The 27,897-nt window shown below is 47.9% G+C and overlaps 1 protein-coding gene across 1 annotated transcript; it reads left to right on the top strand.

Moving 5' to 3' along the window:
- Positions 1-9: 9 nt before the first annotated feature.
- Positions 10-27,427, top strand: EMC1 (ER membrane protein complex subunit 1). The gene is made up of 22 exons (XM_081202974.1): positions 10-164; positions 795-919; positions 2,076-2,141; positions 3,212-3,305; positions 4,518-4,646; positions 5,709-5,835; positions 7,090-7,239; positions 8,704-8,871; positions 10,802-10,873; positions 13,599-13,721; positions 14,188-14,284; positions 15,089-15,205; positions 16,122-16,321; positions 17,208-17,357; positions 18,175-18,336; positions 18,450-18,569; positions 19,464-19,601; positions 21,006-21,179; positions 23,418-23,628; positions 24,752-24,836; positions 25,861-25,990; positions 26,236-27,427. Exons 1-22 carry the CDS (start codon positions 55-57, stop codon positions 26,413-26,415), a joined length of 2,928 nt encoding a protein of 975 aa, XP_081059100.1. The 5' UTR covers positions 10-54; the 3' UTR covers positions 26,416-27,427.
- The last annotated feature ends 470 nt before the right edge of the window (positions 27,428-27,897 follow it).

Genomic DNA, 27,897 nt, shown 5'->3' with positions numbered 1-27,897 from the left:
GCGAGGGCCTCCTTCCCTCTCTTGACCCCCTCCCCCAAGTCTCCCCGGCCTGTCATGGCGGCGTCCTGGGTTCTGTGGCCTTTGCTGTCACTCCAGCTGTTTCTCCTGCTCTCGCCTCACCCAGCGGACGCCGTTTACGAGGACCAAGTGGGCAAGTTTGACTGGTGGGTGACAGGCCGAACTGACCTCACCTGCGGAACTCCCCGCCACAGGAAGTGCTGGTCTGAGGGAGGGAGGTTTCTAATATAAGCTGATGGAGGGAAAGAGAACCCCTGATCAGTCACTGCAAGTTCAAACCCCCATGATTGATTGATTGATTGATTGCAGACCTTCTGTTCTTTGATGTTGCCTAATGTTAATATTTATTTATTTATGTATCCCACCTTTTTCCCTAACAGAGACTCAAAGTGGTTTACATAGTAAATCTGGATTATTTTGAAAGTTGCATGAAGTTTTGCATTAAATGTTCGGTGCCTGACAGAACTGACCACATTATTTCACTACAGTGATACCTCGGGTTAAGTACTTAATTTGTTCTGGAGGTCCGTTCTTAACCTGAAAATGTTCTTAACCTGAAGCACCACTTTAGCTAATGGGACTTCCTGCTGCCGCTGCGCCGCTGGAGCACAATTTCTGTTCTCATCCTGAAGCAAAGTTCTTAACCCGAGGTACTATTTCTGGGTTAGCGGAGTCTGTAACCTGAAGCGTATGTAACCTGAGGTACCACTGTACTTTCTGCTATGTGCTGTTCAATATTTTTAGAATAAAAATACACCCCTTTGTGTTTCTAATAGGAGACAGCAATATGTGGGAAAGCTTAAGTTTGCCTCCTTGGAAGCTTCGCAGGGCTCCAGGAAGCTCATTGTGGCCACCGAGAAGAATGTGATGGCGGCTCTGAACTCCAGGACAGGGGACATCTGTGAGTATCTCTTAGGCAGTGGACAGGACGGGGCCTGTTTATACCTATTGCTTTGATAGACGCATTGGTGATAACCTCTGCATGAGGAGCAGGGGCTGGAGTGGATGTGCAACTCAAACTAAGGCAACTTTGCATGTAGAGTACCCGTATTTTTCGCTCTATAGGGCGCACCTAGTTTTTTTTGGGGGGGGGACAAAGAAAAAAAAAATTCTCCCCCAGCCCCCAGAACAGGCTGTTATCCGCAAGCCTTGGGAGCCCGGCGGGAACTTCCGCCGGCCTCCCCAGGCTTGCGGATATCTGCCTGAAGCCCGGGGCGCGCTGCTCAGCATGCCCCAGGCTTTGGGATGCAGGCTGCTATCCGCAAGCCTTGGGAGCCCGGCGGGAACTCCCGCGGGCTCTCCAGGCTTGTGGATAGCTTCCTGAAGCCTGCATTCACCCCATAGGACGCACACACATTTCCCCTTCATTTTTGGAGGGGAAAAAGTGTGTCCTATAGGGCAAAAAATACGGTATTTGCTCTGAGTGCATTAGGCTAATGGTAACAGTACCACTCTATTCTGCCTTGGCCAGACCACATCTGGAACACCGTGTCTAGTTCTGGGCACCACAATTTAGGAAGGATATTGACAAGCTGGATCGTGTGCAGAGGAGAGCGACCAAGTTGATCAAGGGTCTGGAAACCAAGCCTTATGAGGAACGGTTGAAGGAGCTGGGAAAGTTTAGCCTGGGAAAGAGGAAACTGAGAGGGGATACGATAGCCATCTTCAAATATCTAAAGGGCTGTCAGATGGAAAAGGGAACATGCTTGTTTTCTCCTGCTCTGGAGGGTAGGACTCAAACCAATGGCTTCAAGTTACAAGAAAGGCGATTCTGACTAAACGTTAGGAATAACCTTCCTATAAGAGTGGTTTGACAGGGGAACAGGTTCCCTTGGGAGGATGTGGACTCTCCTGCCTTGGAGGTTTTTAAGCAGAGGTTGGATGGCCATCTGTCAGGGATTCTTGAGTTGCGATTCCTGCATTTCAAAGGGTTGGACTACATGGCCCTTGGGTCCCATCAAACTGCAATTCTGGGAGAAATGGGTGCTATTAGACAAAATGGCCCAACCCTTGAAATGTAGCTTCCTCTGTTCATCGGACTCCTGTTTCTTTTTAAGTGTGGCGCCACGTGGACAAAGGAACTCCTGAAGGAGCGATAGATGCAATGCTGATCCATGGACAAGGTAAGTGAAGCATTTGTATTCTAGCTGAGTTATTAGGTCTGTAGTGCTGGCCATAATATTTCTTAACGATCTCACCTCCCCACAAATTCTGGTTCTTTGAGTGTTCCCATTTTACAGAAAGGAAGACTGAGAGTGCTTTCTTTTTTATTATTATTAAAGATTTTCTTGTTTTACAGAAGTAAGTGTAATGTCTCTCGTATTTTTTCCCTGTAACATTTTTACAAATCCGTTTCATTTGTTGAGACATTACGGGGAGAATAAAAAAGGGGGGTGGAGGGAGGGAAGATGGGTGGGGGTGGGGTAGGGTGGCGATGTTTCTATTATGCTTAATGTATGTAGGGTTTGGTGTCAGCGTTGCTTGTGCTGTTCACTTGTGTTCCTTTGGTGGTGAGAGAGGTTGGGGTTGGCCTAGGGTGTGGTTTGTTTGTTTGTGATTGGCTGTGGGTGTTTTGGATCAGGTTAGCCATATTGATTTGTATGCTGTTGGTGGATTATTGTCATTGTCTTGTTGGGCTGTGTATGTGATAAAGGGGAGCCATACTGGGGTAAAGGCGGGAAGACTGAGAGTTGAGAGACAAAACTATGAGCCCAGCAAGTCCTTGGCTGTTTTACAACAGGGGCAGGGAGCCTTCTTTTTTCACTTGAGGCCTACATTCCCTACTGATTCAAAAGTGGGCAGAGCAACAAGTGTGAAGTTTACCTTAGCACAGTCTGGTTTCTACACACACACGCATATGCCTCTCTTTATCCTTTGTCTGGGCATGCAAGAACCATTATATGAGTCCAAGGACATAATTGCAGTCATATAAAAACCCTCAAGGAGGGTGCTGAGCTGGTCCAGGAGAGGGTATGTCCTGGGGAGAGTCCTGTGTTCTTCGTCCCGTTCTATAGAGTTGAACACAAATGGATGAGACGGAGTGGCTTGCAGGCCTTGCTTGTTCCAAAACAAAATGAGGAAAGTCAGGTGTAGATTCACCACCTCTTTATTATGAAGGCGTGATATGCTTCTTCTGAGCTCTGTTTGTGGGTACTTATAATATACCGGCTGTTTTCACAACCCCATCGTATAGATGCCATCACTGTCTCCAACGGTGGTCGCCTCCTGCGCTCCTGGGAGACCAACATCGGGGGCTTGAACTGGGAGATATCGATGGATGCTGGCAGGTGAGAATTTGGGGTGGGTGGGTGGAATGTTGGGGAACTCGTTTGCAACCTTTTGGGGGGTAATGGCAGATTTTTAAACACCATATGTAGGGTCCCGTTGATCATGTTCTTCCTCTGCATTGTGAGTGTATACAGAGGTTGATTCTCCCACGATTAAGAACTCTTTCCCTGGAAAATCTTCTGTAGACGTTATGTTCTTTTGCTTGAGGGATGCTTCTTCCCATTTTATTGAAAGGGTTGCAGAAAGCTTTCTGACTTCAGCGTAAATCAGGTGTAGTATTTTGTCAGTTCCTTGAAAAAAAAGTACATTTATAGAGACCTGCACTGGTTGCCGATTTGCTACCCGACCAAGCTCAAGTTGTTACTTTTAATAAATAAAGCCCTGAGTGACTTGGGACCAGTTTGCTTGTGAGATCACCTTACCCCATACAAGCCCACTTGACCGCTCCAGAGAGAGAGAGAGAGAGAGAGAGAGAGAGTTTTGGATTTGATATCCTGCCTTTCACTCTCCTTCAGGAGTCTCAAAGCGGCTAACATTCTCCTTTCCCTTCCTGCCCCACAACAAACACTCTGTGAGGTGAGTGGGGCTGAGAGACTTCAAAGAAGTGTGACTGGCCCAAGGTCACCCAGCAGCTGCATGTGGAGGAGCCGAGGAGCGAACCCAGTTCCCCAGATTACGAGACTACCGCTCTTAGCCACTACACCATACTGGCTCCAATCTATGGAACTGGCACTTTTGCAGAAGCCACATAATACTTGTTCCACATTTTTTAGAAATTGCTCTTTGAGTGTGGCAGCACCCACACTGCGGAACTCCTTGCTGATTAACATTAGGCAAACACCTTCACTCTTCTCTTTTTGGGGCCTGCTAAAAGCACTCTTGTTTAGGCTGGCCTATCCAGGCACATAGAACGCTGGTGCCTGTTTTAATCTGGCTTTTAACTTATTGTTGGTTTTAATTATTTTGGAATGTTTTCAATAGCTGTTTTTAACTGGCTTCCCCGCCCTTCCCTTATAATTCCATTCTTTTGTTCTTTTCATAAACTGCTTTGAGGTTTGTTTCTGCAGTCAGGCATAGTATCAGTTTTGTGAAACAAAATGAATCTCATCCTCTAGTCATAATTGTTTTAGCTAGTTGTATGTTTTTAATTCTGCGGTGAGTTCTCTCGGTCTGTGGCTGTACTAAACCATTTGTGTGTCTGACTGTTCAAGTTTTCAGATGGCCAGTTTGGTGGGACTTCAGGACATGGTGAAACACGTAGCCATCTTGAAGAAGAACGTGCTCTCTCTTCACTACCTCTCCAATGGCCATCAGAAGTGGTTAGAGCATTTGCCAGAAAGGTAGGAGGTGATCGTGGGCCGTGCTCGTCTCTGGTTCAGGGAGGGGCTGTAGCTCAGTGGTAGAACACCTGCTCTGCATGCAGAATGGTCCCAGGTTCAATCCATCTCCTGGAAGGGTTGGGAAATAATAGACCCAAGTAGCTAAGTGCTCTGCCATACTCCCCCAAAAATAAATATGCTCCCACACAGGCAGAAAAAATTAGGTCATTGTCTTCATAGGAGGCAAACGGGGTCTGTAAATGGGGTGTTGCATGCTGCTTATTCAGGATTTAGATTCCTCAAGGGCCTTTAGGTTCTTCTTATGCACATTGGGATGGATCAGTTAAACAAGAACAAGTGGAATACGAAAACACACAGGAAGGGCCGTAGCTGTTGACAGGGCATCTGCTTTGCATGCGGAAGGTCCCAGATTCATCTCCTGGTAGGCCTGGGAATGTCCTCCACCTGAAACACTGGGGAGCTGCTGCTGGTCAGTGTAGGCAATGCTAGCTAGCCAGACCAGTGGTTTTGACTTGCTGTAAGACCCTTTCCTATGTATTCTAGCTGCTCCATTCTGTTCCACCTCCTCCACCCCCCTCTCACGGTTTTCTGTTTTAACTGCCTTCTGATCAGCTAATCAGTCAACTTTCCATGCTCACAGTCCTCATTGGTCTGATCTTAGGGCTCCCTTCTCCTCAACTTAAGTCCCCCCTTTTTTGGTACTTCTACAAACCTTTGGGTGCCCCCCAGTCTGGTGATGTGCATATGGTGCTGTTTTGCCTGTGGAAGTAACATCTCCAGCAGCCTGATCATTGGATATGTGTTGTCATTCCATGTAAATCTGAAGACATTTGTTACTGATGGTTGCACCTCCATGTTCAGGGGCAGCCTACCACTGGTTACTAGGTTCTGGGGGTAAGCAAGAGGCAGCTGCTCTTGTCATGCTTTCTCGGGGCTGCTTTGCTGGTAGGCTGGAAGGTGACCACGCAGATCCTGGAGCTTCCAAGCTCTACCTTCCCCCGTCCCCCAAAGACTTGTGGTGACAGCCGGCTGACTTAATCAACTTCTGATATTCCTTGCTAGTGAGGTTGTCCAGTATCAGCTGGTGTATTCCCACGGGACGGGGGCGGTGCACGCAGTTGGAGTCAGTCCTCAAAGCCACTTCAGCATCGTAACCTTCAGCGTTGAGGATGGAGAGATCACAAGACAGGTAGGACAAGGTCTGGGCTCAGAATGGAATTTCTGTTTCCTTGCGAAAAGCTGGGTTTTTGCTTACTTTTTTCCCCAGGAGGGAGGATGGCATTTGGGAAATTTGCAGATTTAAGACTGTGATTCTGTGTGTGCTTACTCAAGGGTGAACTTGACTGACCCCTGTGAGAATTATTCCTGAGTAGCACTGCAGTGTTTAATCAATTGGGTTAATAAACTGTAACTGTGCACTCCAGAGGTGATTGGACTTCCAGCTTCCATCCAATAAAGCGAGATGAGCGCTGCAACCCCAGAGTCGGTCACGACTGGACCTAATGGTTTACCTTTACCTTTAGCAGGGACACGAGTGGCGCTGTGGGTTAAACCACAGAGCCTAGGACTTGCCGATCAGAAGGTCGGCGGTTCGAATCTCCGCAACAGGGTGAGCTCCCGTTGCTTGGTCCCAGCTTCTGCCAACCTAGCAGTTTGAAAGCACCTCAAAGTGCAAGTAGATAAATAGGTACCGCTCCAGCGGAAAGGTAAACAGCGTTTCCGTGTGCTGCTCTGGTTCGCCAGAAGCGGCTTAGTCATGCTGGCCACATGACCCGGAAGCTGTATGCCGGCTCCCTCGGCCAATAAAGCGAGATGAGCACCGCAACCCCAGAGTCGGTCATGACTGGACCTAATGGTCAAGGGTCCCTTTACCCTTTACCTTTAGCACTGCAGTGTTTAATCAATTGGGTTAGTAAACTGTAACTGTGCACTCCAGAGGTGATTGGACTCCCAGCTTCCATCAACCCAGCCAGCACAGTTAGTGGTCAGGGATAACAGGGGTTGCAGTCCCAACAACATCCAGAGGAGCCACAGGCTCTTCATCCTTCATTAAAAGAAGGCAGAGGTAGCTGGGGACAGTATAGGCAAGGGATGGAGGGAGCTAGCTGAGGGGCAGCGAAGGCAAGAGTTCAAGGACAAGGAACCTGCGGCCGTCCATCTGCCTGTTGGACTCAGCCCCAGACAGCATGACCACCTGTCAGGGATTATGGGAGCTGTAGTCTAGCATCATCTCAAGGGCACCGTGTTGGCTACCGCTGAATCATCACAAAACCTTTTGATTGACTAAAAAGGAAAAACAACAACAGGTGCCCTTGATAAATTGGGCAGCATATTATATCAGTATTTAGACTCTTAATGAAAATATCTCTGCTGTGTGTGGTGGAGAAGGGAGCTGCTGTTGGGGATGCGAATCCAGTTTCTCAACACTTTTTTCCTTCTGCAGGTCAAGGTGGCAGCCCCCTGGGCAAGGACTCTGAATGGAGCTTGTGGCGTGGTCGGAGAGGGAGTCCTCTTGTGCGCCGACTCAGCCACTCACTCACTCTATGCCTTGTCCCTGGATTCTGGGGAAGAGGTGAAGCAGATTCCACTGCAGGTAAGGGGTCTAGGAAGCAGGCTGATAACTTTGGATGGGTTTGGCTTTCAACTTGGTGTATCTGAAGGGTTACTAGCTATGTTCTCCTTCCCCTGTTGGAGGCAGTGTGCCTCCTCTGAATGCCAGTTAATAATCATAAAACCTTTGATTTATGAATTGCCTTCTAAACCTTACTCTCAAGGCAATTAACATACATGATACAGTCGTACCTCGGCTCCCAAACGCCTTGAGAGCTAAACGTTCCGGCTCCCGAATGATCAAAAACTGGAAGTGATTGTTTTGGTTTTCAAACGTTCTTTGGAAGCCGAACATCCAGCGCTGCTTCCGATTGGCTGCAGGAAGCTCCTGCAGCCAATCGGAAGCCGCACCTTGGTTCCCAAACCATTTTGGGAGTCAACTGGACTCCCGGAACGCATTCTGTTCGGGGGCCGAGGTTCCACTGCAGTTAAAAACAGTTTTTGTTTTAAGATGCATTCAAAACAAGACTAAAAACCTAACAAGTGGGTACTCTTGATAAAGACCCATTTATTTAGCTGGGGAAACTTGTCAGGACAAAAATGTCCCCAGTTTTCCCCCTGGAAAGCCTATTTATGGGGAATCCCCAAGTCGGGAGATTGCTGCTGTGCTCAGATTCTGTGCACAGAGTTCGGTGAGATCAGAGCACTGCATTGTGATGGCTTATTCAGCTGTGCTCTTCCAATGGCTTTTGTAACGCAGCTAATTTCCCCGTCTTTTTGATGCTGCACCATCTGTGTCAGGGAACCCCTGTGGGAAGGTCAATAACATGGATAGCCTCCATAGAGGAGGAGAATGGCTATCAGTGGCTGCAAACGACGACAGCTGTGCTCTGCCCCTATAGTCAGAAGCCTTTGAGTACCAACCAGTTGTTGGAAATCACAAGCAGAGAAAGTTCCGCCTTTCCATTCAGGCATCCTTTTAAGACTTCTGGTTGACCACTGCAAGAACCGGCTTAGATGAGTATTTGACCAGATCTAGCTTCAAGGCCCATGCTTTTACGTTATAGGATGCAGTGATAGCTGTCAGCTAGGATTAGACAAATTCCCCCGTTGGAGGCCATACGCCTCTGAATCCCAGTTGCTGGGAGTTGCACATGGCAGAGTGCTGTTGTGCCCATATCCCAGTTGCTGGTTTCCCATTGAGGCAACTGGTGGGTAACTGTGAGACCAGGATGCTGGGCCAGATGGACCAGTGGTCTGATCGAATGTTCTCGCGTAGCAATGGACACCAATGTGGATTACACAAATCCATGGGGAATAGGGCCATCAGTGGCGGTATACTCTCTCCACTGCCGGAGGCAAACGGGGAGAGTTGTTGCTGCGCTCTGGTCCTGCTTCCGATTCCCAGAGGCATCCTTTGGTTGGCCACTGGATGCTACAGGGCTCTTCTCCTCCTCTTATGTCCCATGTTTGCCTGACTTGCCTCCTCCTCTTCCCCCCTCCACAGTCCCTTGGTCTGGAGTTTGCCAGCGGCTTCCCGCCCCGTTTGCTTTCCTCTCACCCCAATTCCGCCAGCGCTTCCCGCACCCAGTTCTTCCTGCAGCTGTCTCCAAGCCACTTTGCGCTGCTCCAGCATCGGAATGGCGTGCTGAGCCTCCTCCGGGATTTTCCGCAGGTAAAAGGAAATGGTGCCCTATTATTATTATTATTATTAAAAAGGAAAAATGAAGAGGAGAAGCTGTTGCTGCAGTGTTGCGTTCGCAAAGTAAAGGAAGGATTGAACTCTGAATGAATGAATTTATTAATACGGTCACATACCAGCATCAACACACACAATATCACAGATCATAAAAATATCAGAAATACAAAGGACAATATGAGTATAACAAGGATTTAAATATAAAAATTAAAATTAATTATTAGTGTGCTTCCTGTAGTTAACATTTGGGGGTTTGGTCTATTGAACTCTGATTAATAAGAATACACACAGAGGCTTGAACCAGCAAGACTCTGAGAAGGGTGCGTATAATCGTCTCTCTGTGCTTGTCCGTGTGCAGCCCCTGGCCCAGGCCGTTTTATTCACAAAAGAACTTTTTACAGAGTGTTCGTAAGAACCAGTCAGATTTCTTCTGAGCATTTCCACAAACCCACGTGGGGACAAGTTAAACTACTAAAACTAATTAAGCACAAGGTAAACAAAGAACAGAACTACAAAGAAGAGCATTTGGCAACCCCGGAGGTAATAAACAAGCAATATACATATGATAAGAAGGAGGGCCAGGAGGACAGCGGACCTTCATGTGAGATCTGTTTCCTGGCCCTAAGATTAACATCCTACATCAAAGAAACTTGCCCACTGTCTTTGATGACCCAGGAGCCTGCCTGGCGAAGCAACTGGACTGTGTATGTGACTCCTCAAGAAAGAGAAATGAGCAGTAGAGGAAATGGCCAGAGATGCAGAGGTGTAGATTGATCAAGAATCATATCAAAATAGTTTAAACCCAGTCAACACAATGCTTTCATTGCTGACACAGATGGCTTACTCTATATTTGTTATAATTCCTCATAGCAATCCCACCTGATCACTACATGTCTGGATATTTGCACTCCTACGCTGCAGTGCCAACACCTTGATGTTTTACTTGTTAAAAGCCAGTCCCCTTGAGGAATGTTACCAACTCTCTGCCGATGTACATTGAGAAAGGGCTGTAGCGCAGTGTGTGTGATCTCTCCTTAGATCAGGAATGAGGAACCTGTTGTCCTCCAGAGATTGTTGGACTCCAATTCCCATCAGCCCCGATGATTGGCCATGCTGGCAGGTGGGATGGTGGGAGTTGTAGTCCAGCAAGTTCTGGAGGACCACAAGCTTCACATCCCTACATTAAAAGAAGGCAGAGCTGTGATGGCAGTAACCCACCTGTAAACGTAAGTGACGGTCTAGTTAGTGGGTGGGGAGCCTGTGGCGACCTAGAGGATGTTGGACTATAACTCCATCAGGCCCAGGCAGTATTGCCGGTGGCCAGTGATGATGATGGAGCCCAGCAATGCCTGGAAGGTGGCAGGTTTCAGCATCTCAGCTGCAGAAGGCTCCAGGACACTTCCTGTTTTAAAAAAGATCAGGGGCAGTTGGTTTGAGAAGTTCTCCCACTTAACTACAGCCCATCTGCTTTGCATGCAGAAAGTCCCACGCTCTATCTCTGACATCTCCAAGTAGGTCTGGGAATGTCCCACTTTCTAAAACCCTGGAGGACCACTGCCATCTAGTGCAGGCAATACTGAACTAGATGGACCAGTGGGTCTGATTCAGTATAAGGCAACTTCTTTATGTTACCGAAATCCCTCTCTACTCGATACCTTGGGAAATTTGTCTCTCTAAGAGGAAGATCTGAGCAGGGTGAGCTGGTGATATGACTCGGTGCAGGGATTTTTCAGTAGGCAGCAGGTCCTCCTGTAGTCTGATGTTCAAGCTCAGGTTTATCGCCTAAGCTCCTAGGCCAAGGTCACCCAAGGGAACTTTTATCTAAGTGCACCTCTCACCCCACCAAACCCAGTGTTTCTTCCAGGAGCATTTTCCTTATTTATTCCCTCACTGCTGCGTTTCTCAGGCTGTCCTCGTGACCTTCGCAACCACCAACGAGAAAACGGTAGCCGCGGTCCTCACCTGCAAGGCCGAAGTGGTAAGTTTGAGAGTGACATGTTGGGTGAAATCAGAAGCTTGGCTTGTCCCTGAAATGCCCTCGACTTCCTCAGGATCATGCTGGCTTTTGTTGCTGCAGTGTGATTACTTGTCTGCATTCAGGCAATCATCTCTCTACTTTTAATAAGCTGAGATACAAACATTTTGGCAACTTCCCTTCTCTCGGTGTGAGCCAGCAAACAAATGGTGATGTCTTTAACTTAACTTATCCATTTTCTCTGAATCAGGTTACTATAGTTAATAGCTCTGGGATGAGCCAAGATTTGAAGTCAACTGCAAACCATGGTTTAGTGTCCTGGCTTGTTACAGAAGCTGTTAACCATAATTTCTCAGATTGCAGGAAACAGGAAAGGCAGCTGGACTACAGCCCTGGGCAGCACAAGCATGCTTACTTGGGCTGATGGGTACTGTAGTCTGAAACATCTGGAGGGCACCAAGTTGGGGAAGGTTTCGTAGTTGGTTTGCTGGTTTGTGTGAAAGGAGGCAGCTAGTCTTGTTTTATATCTTGGTTTGTTCAGACATTCTTACTACTTGAGATTCTCCCACTGTGTGACTTTGGAAACCTTGTGGTAGACTTCTTTTGTGTTAAAGAATAAAATTGCAGAAGGCAATTGCCCACAGTCTGAAATTAGGTATTCTTGTGAGCCAAAATACTGGTGAGTGCAAAGAGGGCATTATTGCTTTGTTTTTTAAATAACAACAAATTAAGTAGTAGCTTAAATGGATACTATTTATAGTGGTTTCAAATTCTCAGAGTGCTGCATGTGGATTATCTTGTGATCCACACAACAACCATGTAAAGTAGGCCTGCATTATCATTCCTCCTTAACCAACTGCAACATGGCAGATGATAATACGTCTGACACTTGGAAGGATGTGAACACCCAGGCGCCAGAGCTAAGGTTGTGCAGTGGCTGAGAGGCTGAGCTATGGCTCGCAAAGTCCCCAGTTCAAATATTGCCTGCCATGAACTCACCACTCACCTCTGACCTCATGTCAGCTCACAATCTATGGTTTGAGAGAGGCCACCAAATCGGCATAACACAACATGATTTCTCCTGACTGTGGTTTGTTGGTACGTCTGTGTTCACCACCCATTGACAAGCTACAGTGATGACTGTCCTTTTGCCTTAATGACCATGGAGACAGGAGTGAACTTCTGAAGCTGATGGAAAATGGAAGCAGGCGGCACTTCCTGTCCTAAGTTTGGAAGCTCAGAATAATGGTCTAGGTTCACAACTGTAGTTAGCAAAAACTATGATTTCAGGTGTAACAGGGAAACCTTGGCCTTACGTTATGACCATGAGCTAGCACAAGCCTTGGGTCTGCACACTTTCCCCTCTCCTTTCCCATCTGAAAGAAGAGGAAATTGAAATCTTCTACTTTGGTTTTAGGGACGCAGGTGGCACTGTGGGTTAAACCACAGAGCCTAGGACCTGCCGATCAGAAGGTCGGTGGTTCGAATCCCCTCGACAGGGTGAGCTCCCGTTGCTCTGTCCCTGCTCCTGCCAACCTAGCAGTTCGAAAGCACGTCAAAGTGCAAGTAGATAAATAGGTACCGCTCAGGCGGGAAGGTAAACAGCATTTCCGTGCACGGCTCTGGTTCGCCAGAAGCGGCTTAGTCCTGTTGGCCACATGACCCGGAAGCTGTATGCCAGTTCCTTTGGCCAGTAAAGCAAGATGAGCGCCGCAACCCCAGAGTCGTCCACGACTGGACCTAATGGTCAGGGGTCCCTTTACCTTTACCTTTACTTTGGTTTTAGAACCAAGGGCAGTTCACTGTAGTAGTAGTAGTAGTAGTAGTAGTAGTAGTAGTAGTAGTAGTAGTAATAATAATAATAATAATAATAATAATAATAATAATAATAATAATAATTTATTATTTATACCCCGCCTATCTGGCTGGGTTTACCCAGCCACTCTGGGCTGCTCCCAATTGAATATTAAAAACACAATATAGCATTAAACATTAAAAACCTCCCTAAACAGGGCTGCCTTCAGATGCCTTTTGAAAGTAAGATAGTTGCTTATTGCCTTGACATCTGTTGGGAGGATGTTCCACAGGGCATGCGCCACTGCCGAGAAGGCCCTCTGCCTGGTTCCCTGTAACCTCACTTCTCACAGTGAGGGAACCGCCAGAAAGCCCTTGACACTGGACCTCAATGTCCGGGCTGAATGATGGGGGTGGAGACGCTCCTTCAGGTATATAGGACTAAGGCCGTTGTACAAGCAACTGTAGTTAGCTCCAACTGTGGCGAGTTAGAACAAATTGAGATCAAGCCATGCTTCAGTATCTTTGTTTTTTAAAAAACTCAAGTGAGTTATAACAAACCACAATTTCCTGAGTTTGTGCACAATGGGGAGCTATTAACAGTTATAAAAGCAGATGTTTTCAGTCTTTCCCTGCATGCAAAGGAGGAGCAAGGAGGGTGAGAGCATGACCCTTTGATTCATGCAGGCTTGTTCTCAGGACAGGAAACCATGGTTTTCCATTATGTCTGAACCAGGTTTACCTTGCATTTGAAGTGCGTGGTTTAAAGTGCTAGGGTTTAAATGTATTTTGTGCACCCCACCCCATCACAGTCTTCACTCCTTGGGTCGGGTAGCTACTCTGTTGCTCATGGTGATACTACATGCATGACGGTGGCCTTGATATTAAATCCTATCCCCCCCTTTCTTTTAATTTCTTCTGAATGACACTTAAGGAATCCTTATCCTGCCACAACCAGTCCTATGTAATTAACCTGTACTTGGCTGAAACTGGGCAGAGGCTGCTGGATACCCTTATCAGCTTCACCTTGGAGAAAACGTCTTCGAGGCCAGAACAGGTATGGGGAGTGGTCTTGGGGAGAGAGCGGGAGCAGAGGGGCCTTGGTGGGTGTCTGAATTTTCTGTGCTGTCCACGGGGAACACAATGGGCGAGACTATATATATTAATCACAAATTGTATTTGGGGGGCAGCTCAGAGCAGACCCATTTAAATTAATGGACCTAGGTTCTCAGTTCTCCTCAAAGCAGACTTGCTTAAATTATGACCTACTTGAGCCCATTAATTTTGACAGGTCTGCACTTAAGTCAAACTTGGTTGGATACAATCCAAGTTTCCTCTCCAAAATAAAGTTAATATGAACAACAGGCCTCAATCATATAACTACCCACACCAAGAATCTTAGCAGTCTTTTCAGAAGGCTCTATGTTGCTTCCTTAATTGGTTGGACATCTTGCTAATCCTGCAAGCTGATGATACCCTGATGCTCCATCCACCTGCCCACTCCTTTCCCCTTTTTCTTTCAGCTTTACATTCAGGTGTTTCTGAAGAAAGATGACTCCGTAGGCTACCGAGCCCTGGTGCAGACGGCGGATCACATGCTCTCCTTCCTTCAGCAACCAGGTGACCTTTCTGCTGTGTTGCACAGTTCATTTATTGCACTTATTCCCCACAGAGCTCAAGGGGGCATATGCAGTTCCCTCTCTCATTTAATCCCTGTGAGGTAGGTTAGGCTGAGAGGCAGGGGTGAGCTTCATGGCCCAGTCTCCTAGCTTACTAGTCTGGCATTCTAACCACTACCCCACACTCCAGGCTTTACCTTTCTGGTAACTGGATGACAGAGAGATGGCTTTGCCAATGGCCTAAGAAGGAGAATTAGAAGCCCTGGCTGTCTTTCCAAGCAAGTGTTTCTAGGATTGCAGTCTAAGAGTTGCATCTCCCTCAGAGGAGACCTGTTGTAACCAATGGAGCTAAGTCAGATTCATTCATTTCAAGGGGTCCGCTAACACTGGAGACAGCCCCACCTCCATATTTCCTTTTACGACCGCCTATGCATGCAGGTGGTGCTGTGGGTTAAACCACAGAGCCTAGGACTTGCCGATCAGAAGGTTGGCGGTTCGAATCCCCATGATGGGGTGAGCTCCCGTTACTCGGTCCCTGCTCCTGCCAACCTAGCAGTTTGAAAGCATGTCAAAGTGCAAGTAGATAAATAGGTACCGCTCCGGTGGGAAGGTAAACGGCGTTTCCGTGCGCCACTCTGGTTCACCAGAAGTGACTTAGTCATGCTGGCCACATGACCCGGAAGCTGTATGCCGGCTCCCTCGGCCTATAAGAGCGAGATGAACGCCACAACCCCAGAGTTGGTCACGACTGGACCTAATGGTCAGGGGTCCCTTTACCTATGCATCTCTTGTTTTTTCTCCACAGGGAAAGTTTTGTGGAGCAGAGAAGAGTCTTTGGCTGAAGTGGTCAGCTTGCAGATGGTGGATCTGCCCCTGACAGGCGCGCAGGCAGAGCTGGAGGGTGAATTTGGGAAGAAAGCAGGTAAAGCCACAGTTGGTGTTTTTTTCCCTTTCCCAGTCCTGAGGAAACTCAACAAGACCCTCCAAGTCAGCAAGGCTGCCAGGTAGTGTTGCACAGGTAGATTGCAATTTATTATTCACCCTTCACCCTAAAGGTCTCAGGGCAGGTAACAACAGTTAAAACACAACATTAAGAACAACTTTTAAAAAGATAAAATTACAAAAACAAGGTGGTTCCTAAAAATATTCATCTTGTGTCAAAAGCTGGGGGGTGGGGGTGTAAAGAGGTGCTTCTTCAGCATTCTCCAAAAGCTGTGTAATGAAGGGGCCAAAATAATCTCTGCAGGGAAGGTTCCACAATTTAGTTGTTACATCTCTGATACTGCGGCTTTTGTTCTTACTCCAGTAAGTACATTTCAAATATTTTCTGCTTTGTCTTTTTTGCTGTCATGGAACCAGCAATTCAAGGTAATTCTCCAGTTGTCTTTTTCACTTGCTTTTCTTGACAATCTTGCTTTGGAAAGGTGTGTGTGTGTGTGTGAGAGAGAGAGAGAGAGAGAGGGAGAGGGAGAGAGAGGGAGAGAGAGAGAGAGATTATCTGTGTTAATCTATGGGGCTCTGTCTGTCTTCCATGAGCTTCCTTGGTCCTGTTGAATTGTGCTTGCTGTCTGGACCACATGGCTCCACAAACATGCTCTCCTGCTCGCCAGCAGTGAGGAATCGTGTCCAAGATCCCCTGTCCTTCTCCCAAGCTTGGAAGAGGAGGGATTTCGCAACGGCTTCAAGCTTTCTTTATTAGAGAGGCTCAGAAATGTCAGCCAAGTTAAGAATATGAGAACGCAAGAGCAATGCTCATCTGGTCATGCTGCAGGCTCTTCCCTCTATCTTAACCTCTGCTTAATTTTGGGGTGTGATACGTTCTCTCACTCCCTTTCCAGATGGTCTGCTGGGCATGTTCCTGAAGCGCCTGTCCTCTCAGCTCATCCTCCTCCAGGCCTGGACCGCTCACCTTTGGAAGATGTTTTACGACGCCCGCAAGCCCCGCAGCCAGATCAAGAACGAAGTTAACATTGACAACTTGGCCCGGGATGAGTTTAACCTGCAGAAGATGATTGTGGTGGTCACAGCTTCTGGAAAGGTGAGGAGTGTGCTTGTGAGCCAAGAACTTAAGTTATATAAGAGAGCTCTGCTAAATCAAGGGTCAAGTCTTATCTTTAGTTCAGTGGCAGAGCGCCTGCTTTGTAGGGCTGGGAATGTCCCCTGCCTCTGGAAACTTGGAAGAACCGCTGCCAGCCAGTGTCAACAGAACTAATCTAGGTGGACTCAAGGGTCTTACTTTGGTATAAGGCAGCATCCCATATTCCTATGTGTCCCACTATCGTCAAGTAGATGCCATGGTGGGAAACCCACAAGCAAGGCATGAAGGCAATGGCCTCGCGTTAAGAGGTGGTAGACTGCCACTGAGCATGGAGGTTGTACTCCTGACTCTTGCGGCTAATGAGAACATTAGGAAGAGTCTCACTGGATCAGCGCAAAGGCAGCCACCCTCTTCCACCACGCACAATATTTAAATCATAGGATTGTAGAGTTGGAAGGGATCCAAAGGTTCATCTAGTCCATGGGTATGCAAACTAAGGCCTGGGGGCCGGATCCGGCCCAATCACCTTCTAAATCCGGCCCGCAGACAGTCCGGGAATCAGCATGTTGTTACATGAGTAGATTGTGTCCTTTTATTAAAGATGCATCTCTGGGTTATTTGTGGGGCATAGGAATTCGTTCATTTCCCCCCCCCAAAAAAAAATATATAGTCTGGCCCCCCACAAGGTCTGAGGGACAGTGGACCGGCCCCCTGCTGAAGAAGTTTGCTTACCCCTGATCTAGTCCAACCCCTTACAATGCGGGAATCATTTTCCATGCAGATCACCACATGCTGTTGTGTCCGCTTGCTGTTGTGCCATCAAGCCTCTGTGCCATATGAACCCGTGTGGCTTGACCATTGTGTGGTCTTTGTGTTCTCTGTCCAGCTCTTTGGAATCGAAAGCAGCTCCGGGACCATCCTGTGGAAGCAGTACCTCCAGGACGTGCGGCCGGGCTCGTCCTTCAAGCTGATGGTCCAGAGGACAACTGCCCACTTCCCCCACCCTCCACAGTGCACCCTCCTGGTCAAGGACAAGGTCAGGACCCACGTCTGTGATGGTCTGTTTGGACATGGGAGATATTGTAGGGGGGAAGTTCATCTGTGGGTAGCTAGCAAGCCCTGAGTTTGAAAACTGAATTGAAAATAGAATTGCCAGTATCATAATGCCAGTATGCAAAGCTGTGGTGCGACTGCATTTGGAATACTGTGTACAGCTCTGGTTGCCTCGCCTCAAAAAGGATATTGCACAGTTGGAAAAGGTTCAGAAAAGGGCAACCCAAAATGTTGAAGGGGGTGGAACGGCTCCCCTATGAAGAAAGGTTGCAGTGTTTAGGGTGTCTTACTTTAGAGAAAAGGCAAAGAAGAGGCAACATGGTAGAAGTTTATAACAATTTTGCGTGGCACGGAGACAGTGGATAGAGACATTTTTATCCCTCATATCACTGGAACTTGTGGGCATCCAATGATGCTGATTGTGGGAAGATTCGGGAGAGAGAAATGAAAGTCTTTCTTCACGTAGCGCAGAGTTAAACTATGGAACATGTTCCCACAGGAGGCAGTGATGGCCAGCAACCTAGATGGCTTTAAAAGAGGATTAGAGAAATCCAAGAAGGTGGAGAGGGCTGTCAGTGGCTACTAGCCACAATGGCTATGCTCTGCAGCCAGGAGGCTTGGGAATATTGGTTACTGGAAAGCCACAGGAGGGGAGAGGGGTCTTGTGCTCAGATCCTGCTTGTTGCTTTGAGGCCACTATGAGAATAGGTTGCTGGGCTAGATGGGCCCATTGACCTGGTCCAGCAGGCTCTTCTTTCTTTCTTATGAGCTTCCTGCCCCCGTGCCTCTTCCTCTCCCAGGAGACCGGCAAGAGCTCCCTCTACGTCTTCAACCCCATCTTTGGGAGGTGGAGCCAGGTGGCCCCTCCGGTGCTGAGCCGCCCCATCCTCCAGTCCCTGCTGCTCCCCATCATGGACCAAGATTACGCCAAAGTGCTGCTTCTGATTGACGATGAGTTCAAGGTGCGGTTTGCCTCATCCTTTGGTTATGCGGAAAGCCTCTTGAAAAACCCTCACACTTCTTTGACCCATTCTCTCTCCCTTCCTTCCTTCCTTCCTTCCTTCCTTCCTTCCAGGTCACAGTGTTCCCAGCGACAAGGAACGTCCTCCGGCAGCTTGAGGAAATTGCTCCGACTGTCTCTTTTTACTTGGCAGACACCGAACAGGGCAAGTTGATGGGACGGAGGCTGCAAAAGGTACTTAGCTCTCTTTTTTTTTTTAAAAAAAAATATTTATTAAATTTTCACAAATTATATAAACATACACATTACATACTACAGACAAACAAACACAAAACAAGTATAATTTCAAAACCTTATTTTCTTAAAACCTAGTTCACCGACCTCCTCATACCTCCCCTTTCTGCATTCCAATTTCAAATTTGGTTCAGCAAATCCTCACCCTTAATTTTATCTAATTGTATTCTTTTCTTTTCTTTTAGCTTAATCTTTACAGCTGTAATCCACTTACTTTCTATAATCACAACATTTTAACACTCATTAATTTTACAATGTCTCTTAAGATAGATTTTAAATTTCTTCCAATCTTCTTCCGCCGTCTCTTTCCCCTGGTCTCGGATTCTGCCAGTCATTTCAGCCAGTCCCATATAGTCTATCACCTTCATCTGCCATTCTTCCAGGGTGGGTACAAAAGGTACTTAGCTCTCATTTCCCCCTTGTTAAGATGGTGTTAAATACTCTGTGTGTTGTTGTGGGCCTGTAACTGAGGGGTTTAGTGCCCCCCCCATACTGCTGGCGTGTCCGTCCAGGTTGGCCAACTCAGAAGTGATGTCATCAGTGGGCACTTTCGGGCTTACCCTGGAAGTGGAAGTTTGAACCAGCCCCAGTAAGCATGGAGATTGATGGTAGTTGTAGTTAATCAATTTCCAGAGGGCCAAAGATCCCACACTCCTGCTGCAGCGGGTTGAGGTTCTGTATGCATTAAGCTTCTTGTGCAGGAAAGTTGTATGCAAGCAAGGAATCGTGCTTTCAGTACATCTCGGACTGGGGGCCTTATATTGGGAGGACAGGACTTTCTAGGAATCGGTTTGACATTTTTTACATCCTGGGGTTCTTGGCCATTTGTTGCAGGACCTGACAACAGAGGAGAGCTGGGAGATCAGCATCCCCCCTGACGTGCAGCGGATCGTAACCATCAAGGGGAAGAGGGCCAATGAACACGTCCATTCCCAGGGCCGGGTGATGGGAGATCGCAGTGTTCTTTACAAGGTAGGAGAGGGTGTGTGAACGTCCAGTGGGTCAGACAGCATCACATGCCTTTGCAGTTCTCATAGGAAGAATAGAAAGATGCCTTATGGTGAGCCTGGTTCTGTCTACCTCAATATAGCCTACACTGATTGGCAGCAGCTCTCCAGGGTTTCAGGCAGGATTCTGTCCCAACTCTACTTCAAGATGCCGCCACGGAATGAACCTAGGGCTTTCTGTATGCAAAGCAAATGCTCTAATGCTGAACCTTGGCACTTCCTCGTAAAATAAACTTAAGAGCTTAGTCCTCATGATTCTTAATAAAGAGCTGATTTATCGTATTTTTTGCTCTATAAGACTCACTTTTTCCCTCCTAAAAAGTAAGGGGAAATGCGTGTGCGTCTTGTGGAGCGAATGCAGGCTGCGCAGCTATCCCAGAAGCCAGAACAGCAACAGGGATTGCTGCTTTCACTGCGCAGCGATCCCTCTTGCTGTTCTGACTTCTGAGATTCAGAATATTTTTTTTCTTGTTTTCCTCCTCCAAAAATTAGGTGCGTCTTGTGGTCTGGTGCATCTTATAGAGCGAAAAATACGGTAAATAGAAGCATAGGAAATTTTCTTATATCTAGACAGATCCCTGGGTCCACTTGGCTCAATACTGTCTGGTTGGCAGCAGCTTTAATATTGAGCCATTGTAATTCCCCTTAAAATAAACAAGAGCCTTGTCCTTGTGGTTCTTTAAAAAGGGAGCTGATTGAAATTGAAACATAGGGAACTCTCTTATACCAAATCAGACTGACCAGCTCAGTATTAGTAACACTGACTGGCAGCAGTTCTCCAAGGTTTCAGACAGGAGATTTTCCGAGCTGTACCTGGAGAATTGAACCTGAGACCTGCATGCAAAGCGGGTGCTTGAACACAGAGCCATGGCACTTCTGTTGGGATTACACTCCTCCCAAGCTGCAGATATGTGGATTGTTGCATGTTACATGTCTGTTTACATTCCAGCACCGATTGCTGGAGTCCGTGAGCGGAACTTCTGCTCTGTATTGTTTTTGTTTTCAGTTTCTCTCGGAGAAGACGGCAAGGAGACATGTTTCTCTTTGTCCTGATTTATGTATAATAAATGCGTAGTTTAGTATGTGTCCACGCCTCAAGCCTCATCTGTTGCACAGTTTACACTGCTGAGAAATGTGTGCTCAAAGCTGCTCATCTTGTGTCACAGACGCACGTTGGAGGAGCAGAGGTCGATGGATCTCTGCAGCGCCAAGGCTGAGAGGGAGACGCTCCAGCTGGGGCCGAGCCAGCTGGCTTTTCGTCCCCCAATTCTGACAACTTCCCCCTATGAGTCACATTGTTTCATGCTGGGAAGGAGACACACAGGCTAGTAGGGCCTGTTTCAAGGTGTCAGCCTTTGTCTTGTTGCAGTCGTTGAACCCGAACCTGCTGGCGGTGGTGACGGAGAGCACGGACACCCACCCGGAACGCACGTTCATCGGGATCCACTTGATTGATAGCGTCACTGGCCGGATCATCCACTCCTCGGTGCAGAAGAAGGCCAAGGGGCCGGTCCACATTGTCCACTCGGAGAACTGGGTGGTGGTAAGCACTGTCCCCATGCCTTACCCTTTCATGCGGGTGGAATTTGTGAGACCATCATGAAGGAGTTGTGGAAGGAGAAAGGCCTTGCCTAGTGTGCCATTGCCTGGGAGTTTGGGGTTTTAGTTAGGATCAGCAGCAATTAAAATACCATACAGTGGTACCTTGGTCCTCAAACTTACCGTATTTTTCGCTCTATAGGACGCACCGGCCCATAGGACGCACCAAGTTTTTTGGGGGGGAAATCAAGGGAAAAAAAATTATTTCCCCCCCAGGTTTGCGCAGCCATCCCCAAGCTAGAAGAGAGAGACAGAGCGCTCCATCTCCCTCTTCTGCCTTCAGGGACAGCATCTCTAGCCTCCGTGGGGCAGCGGCTTGCCCCGCTGTCCCCCAGCTTATGGGGCTGGCGATGGGGAGAAGCAAGCTTGCTTCTCCTCCCCCCCCCCAGCCTCCAGATCAGGTCCGGGAATAGCGGGGTGGCAGCGCTCCGCCTCCCCGCTATCCCCCGAGCTTGTGGGGCTGGCGGGGGGGGGGGAGAAGCAAGCTTGCTCCCCCCCAGCCTTCAGATCAGGTCAGGGAATAGCGGGGTGGCGGCGCTGCGCCTCCCTGCTATCCCCCGAGCTTATGGGCTGCAGGCTGCTGCCTGCAAGCCTTGCGACCCCGCAGGACCTCGCGCCGGGATCCGGGGGGTGGCACGGAGCTGCAGGAAGCCCTGGAGCGCAGGCAGCTCCGCGCCACCCTCTGGAGCCCCGCGCAGCTCCGCGCCGGGATCGGGAGGGTGGCGCGGAGCTGCAAGAAGCCCTGGAGCACAGGCAGCTCCCCGCCACCCTCCGGAGCTCCGCGCAGCTTCGCGCCGGGATCGGGAGGGTGGCGCGGAGCTGCAAGAAGCCCTGGAGCGCAGGCAGCTCCGCGCCGCCCTCCGGAGCCCCGCGCAGCTTCGCGCCGGGATCGGGAGGGTGGCGCGGAGCTGCAAGAAGCCCTGGAGCGCAGGCAACTCCGCGCCACCCTCCAGAGCCCCGTGCAGCTTCGCGCCGGGATCGGGAGGGTGGCGCGGAGCTGCAAGAAGCCCTGGAGCGCAGGCAGCTCCGCGCCGCCCTCCGGAGCCCCGCGCAGCTTCGCGCCGGGATCGGGAGGGTGGCGCGGAGCTGCAAGAAGCCCTGGAGCGCAGGCAGCTCCGCGCCACCCTCCAGAGCCCTGCGCAGCTTCGCGCCGGGATCGGGAGGGTGGCGCGGAGCTGCAAGAAGCCCTGGAGCGCAGGCAGCTCCCCGCCACCCTCCGGAGCTCCGCGCAGCTTCGCGCCGGGATCGGGTGGGTGGCGCGGAGCTGCAAGAAGCCCTGGAGCGCAGGCAGCTCCGCGCCACCCTCCGGAGCTCCGCGCAGCTTTGCGCCGGTATCCGGAGGGTGGCGCGGAGCTGCAAGAAGCCCGGGAAAGCCTGCATTCGCCCCATAGGACGCACACACATTTCCCCTTCATTTTTGGAGGGGAAAAAGTGCGTCCTATAGGGCGAAAAATACGGTAATCTGTTCCGGAAGTTCGTTCCAACACCAAAGCATTCCAAAACCAAGGCACACTTTCCCATAGAAAGTAATGCAAAATGGATTAATCTGTTCCAGACAGCAATTTAACATGAATTTTACTATCCAACGAGACCACTGATCCATAAAATGAAAGCAATAATCAATGTACTGTACTATAAAATACAAAAGGCCGTATTGTAGATGATGTAAAAAATAATAATTCTTACCTGCACTGATGATAGTCATTGTTTGGATGGGGGACTTTTATCCATTTCCGCAGTCACACAATTAAGCAATCAATCAATCAATCAATCAATCAATCAATCAATCAGTAGCTGAACTGGATTCCACACAGTGACAAAAACAAATTAACTGAAAAAGCCTCAAAACCAAAAACACAAAATAAATAGCAAAAACAAAAGCACCAAACTTAATCCATTCCGGAAGTCCGTTTGACTTCCGAAATGTTTGAAAACCAAGGCGCAGCTTCTGATAGGTGCAGGTGCCCCGGAAACAATAGCCAACAGCTGCATCAGATGTTCGGCTTCTGAAAAACGTTTGAAAATTGGAACACTTCTGGGTTTTCAGCGTTTGAGACCCAAGGTGTTTGAGTACCAAGGCATTTGAGAACCAAAGTACCATTGTATTAAAAGTAGTTTAGATTGATCGTTATTAGTATTTTTATTATTACTTCTGAGCCAGCTTTCTCCTCTCCCACCACAGTACCAGTACTGGAATGCCAAGGCCCGCCGCAATGAATTCACAGTGCTGGAGCTGTACGAGGGGACGGAGCAGTACAACGCCACGGCCTTCAGCTCCCTGGACCGCCCTCTCCTGCCCCAGGTCCTGCAGCAGTCCTACATTTTCCCCTCCGCCATCAGTGCTATGGAGGTCACCATCACAGAACGGGGGATCACCAGCCGCCACTTGCTCAGTTAAGGAGCGGGCCGGGTTTTGAGCTTTCTGATCAATCGGGATTTGAGAGTGTGGCCACCTTGAAGCGGGGAGGGAGCAGCCCCTTTCAGTTTCAGAACATGCAGTGAAAGGCTTTCCCATCAGCTTCTACCAAAGGCCTAGTGGTTCGGGGTGGTGAGGAATTTGAAGACCCTTTACTATTTCTGCAGCAGGGTCTCTTGTCCTCAGTGTCCTCGAGCCACCCAATCGGCATGAAATCGGCTTCTGAGCCACCGAAAAAGTGTCTTCTCACTTTTCATGCCGATTGGAGTGGAATGAAGCAAGTCAGCCACTGAAGTTGGCTCCTAGGATCACTCTAGGAGGCGTGTGGGAAGAACACCAATTAGTTGTTCTCCATGCTCCAAAGCTAAGCATTTAGGAACATGGAAAACTTAAGTTGCTTCCGTTTCCAGAGAATGGTGCACAAGTTCTGTTATGTACAATGGGTTTTCAAGGAAAATGTCGACCGAGCAACTCCTCTGGAATCGCCTCCGACATGATTAACGACCTGAGCCTCTGATAAGGCTCCAAGCACGTTCCCATTACGCAGAGTATCCAGCACAGGGAAGGACGAGAAATATGAGCTGCATGCTAAGAGTTTTATTTCTAGTTACGCAGACAGAAAAGAAACATCCTCTCTCTGTGAAAGCAGAGAGCAACGGAAAAACAAAGGAACAGGAAACCAGTAACATCACATCCGTCTCCTGTCTTCTGTGAGACTTCCAGCAGTCTGGAATGTCTCAGAAATGCAAAACAGAGTCTTGTGACTCTGAGAGCACTGCACAGTGGCAACACACAGAAAGCAACAGAAAGTACAACTTGGATCACCCCAAAAGGAGATACAGGAGACCTCCAAATCATTTGCCCGTGAAAATAGTAATTCTAGCTGAAAGGCAACACATGGAGATCTGCACTGCAATGCATTCCTGATCATGATACGGTATTATACGGTATTATAATCATGATCATGATACGGTATTATACGATAATCTTAGAAAATTGTATAATCTAACACTTCTGTTGCTCAGGAATTTTGTGTGAATTTTGTGGCAATTGTTGAAATAACGTTTGCCGTGGTGTTTGTTTCATTTGTAACTCTGCAGTTGGACTTCCTTCTGGGGCGATCCTTTCACTCCCCAAGGCTCTGTTGGACCCACGGCGGCCAGAAATCCCTACAGAGCAAACTAGGTAAGGAAATTGGGGTGGGTGTAACTCCTAGGCCTTTGGAGAAGCCTTTGAGTGTGTGCAGCAGATTTTAGACAGGCAATCTAGTAGAAGGACTGTAGGAAACTAGGATTGGCCTCAGGTAGAAACCAGATAGGTCCTGTTCTGTGAAGCACTCTTCCTTCCCTCAACATTCACTTTTTGGTCTTTCTCTTGAAGTCCTTTTTATGCTGCCCCAAGCCAGACAGCTTGTCCATCGATAGTCCTGTGTGGTCTACTGTGATTGGATTCCACTCTCAAGGAATTCCTGCAGAAAAGAAAGGTCTTTCTCCCATTATCAGGATTGGGGATTGGGGAACCTGTGCCCTCCAGCAATTACAGTGGTCTGGGATGATGGGAGTTGTAGTCCAGAAATATTTAGAAGGCCTCAGCCTCCAATCATCATTATTGGTTCCACAACCCTGAAGTTCTAAACAGACCTTTTATCTATTTATTTTATTTAACAAAATTAAGATACCACTTTATTGTAGTGAAATCTTCTAAGCAGCTTACAAAGAAATATTAAAATCATCAATAAAATGCAACATGAGAAGCGAGGGGGGCTTTGAGGGGGTTCCTTCATTTTTCATTTCTTTGTTTCCTTCTTTCTTTTTTAGTATACTGCCTTTCCATATTGTTGTACACAAGGCAATTTACCAACTGAAAAAACAACAAAATATACAGCATAGATCTCGCATCTTTTAACAATGTGATCCAATACAAATAGGTCACAATAGAAATGACTTAAAATAAAGTAATATTCAGTAATCCGTTAGAATATAATAATATGCAATAAAATTAACTCTCAAAATATTAGCAAATAATCGAACAGAAATTCACTCTCAACAATTTCAGTAAATTATAATCAATGAAAATAACAGCGAAGTTACAATATATAAAATACCACAATATTGGGGGGGGGAGCCCCATGGAGCACTCCAAATGAATCTTGTGGAGAGGTGGCTGAGCCTGTTGCTTGGATGTCCTGCTCTTGCTTGCCTTTTTCCAGGGAAGAAAACTTGATCCCGTATTCCCCAGACGTGCAGATCCATGCAGAGAGGTTCATCAACTACAATCAGACCATCTCCCGAATGAGAGGCATTTACACGGCCCCATCAGGCCTTGAGTCTACATGTCTGGTGAGCCCTCTTAACTCCTCACTCGAACGATGCACTTTCTTCTACAAGGTGGTGATGGTCACACGGGGCTTAGATCAGGGACAGGGAACCTCTGGCTTGTCGGTGGCACCGTACAAGGACAGGAATGGACTCCTTGGCCTGATTCAGTACCCCCCCTGCACCAACTACATCCAAATATTTGCTTGAGGCAGGACTCGGCTGTCCTTGGCCTTTTGTCACTTCTATTTTCTTAATTTCACCTGCAGGTCGTGGCGTACGGCCTGGACATCTACCAGACCCGAGTCTACCCCTCCAAGCAGTTTGACGTCCTGAAGGATGACTACGACTACGTCCTGATCAGCAGTGTCCTTTTCGGGCTGGTCTTTGCCACCATGATCACCAAGAGGCTGGCTCAGGTGAAGCTCCTCAACCGGGCCTGGCGATAACCAGATTTGCAGAAGCAAACCTGGTGGGGCTGGACAACAAAGACCCTGGTCCACAAGGAGAGGGAGGATCTCAGCCACATTGTTGATTAGATAGCTGTTACCCTGATGGAACAAGATCTGTGGGGGCCTTTTTTTGTCTGCGCCTCGTCTGCTGGAATAGCTAAGCCCAGTTCCTCGTGGGAAATGAGAAACGTCAGGAACAAGAATATGCTACGAAACAAAAGACTATAAAGTTTTTATTTTTTCCTTGGGAACTGGTCCAAGGTGGTCCGGGTGCTTTGTCTTGACTACCTTGTAATGTAACACAACTGACCCCATCTCTGAAAAGCACCTTTGCCATAAAAGTCAATCTCCAGGTCTTCAGCCTGCATCATCACATACATTTTACTTGGGAGTTTCTGATCCACCCCTTACCCTCCCTGAAAACCCTTAACTCAAGAAAGCAGTTGGAAAAGGACTGGATTTGCAGTTGGGAGAAGAGGACAGTGGGAGCCAGCCTTCCTCAACCTGTTGCCTTCCAAATGTTAGACTCCAGCTTCCATCAGCCAGCATGGCCCAGTGGTCAGGGATAATGGGAGCTGTAGTTTGAATAACATCTGAGGGAGGGGTGGGGGAGATCAGGTTAGGTTAGGGTGGCATAGGGGAATTTTGGAAGTATGCTAATTAAAATGGATTTGAATACAGATCAGATCAGCTTGACATTTAATAGCTCAGGGAAGGGGCATTGGAGAAGATGTGACTATAATGATTTAATATTCTGGTTGTTGCACTGATATTTTCCCCCATTTGATCTTGTGTTCCTGCTGCAAACACACATAATTGTTTGACTGTTTCCTGTGATGTTTATCTCTTTGCTGTAGGGCTTGCCGTTTAAATTACACTGACTGGTGTAATGGTAAATGTGACTGGTAGGCTCTGAAAACATATCCTGCATTGGGGTGAATGGAAGTACTTGAAGCTAGGTTTCCTCCCTTGATAATATAAAATAAAAACCTTTTAAGTTCTAAGTGAACCTTTTTGCTCTGCATGTTCTTTACCATGGGATGTATCAGATTGTCCTAATCAGAGTAGATCCATAATGGTCATGGCCTACTTGGATCCAGTAATTTCAGTGGGACCACTCTGAGCAGGATTTAGACACAACCCCATGCGGGTTTTGTTTTTCCTTATGGGGGGCAGGAATGTTGATTTTCTGGTGCTGAGTTGTGGCTGAACTACACCTCCCCCATCAACCCCAGCAAGCATGGTCAATGACCAGGAATCATAAAATCATAGAATTGTAGAGTTGGAAAGGACCCCAAGGGTCATCTAGTCCAACCGCCTGCAATGCGGGAATCTCAGCTAAAGCATCCAAGACAAATGACCATCCACCCTCTGCTTAAAAGCCTCCAATGAAGGAGAGTCTACCATCTTCCAAGGGAGTCCATTCCACTGTCGAACAGCTGTTAACTGTCAGAAAGTTCTTACTGATGTTTAGTTGGA

This window comes from Podarcis bocagei, assembly GCF_964188305.1.
Source record: "Podarcis bocagei genome assembly, chromosome: 7".
Lineage (NCBI taxonomy): Eukaryota > Metazoa > Chordata > Lepidosauria > Squamata > Lacertidae > Podarcis > Podarcis bocagei.
Note: the sequence above shows the minus strand (reverse complement) of the source record. Positions and strands in the feature narration are given on the sequence as shown.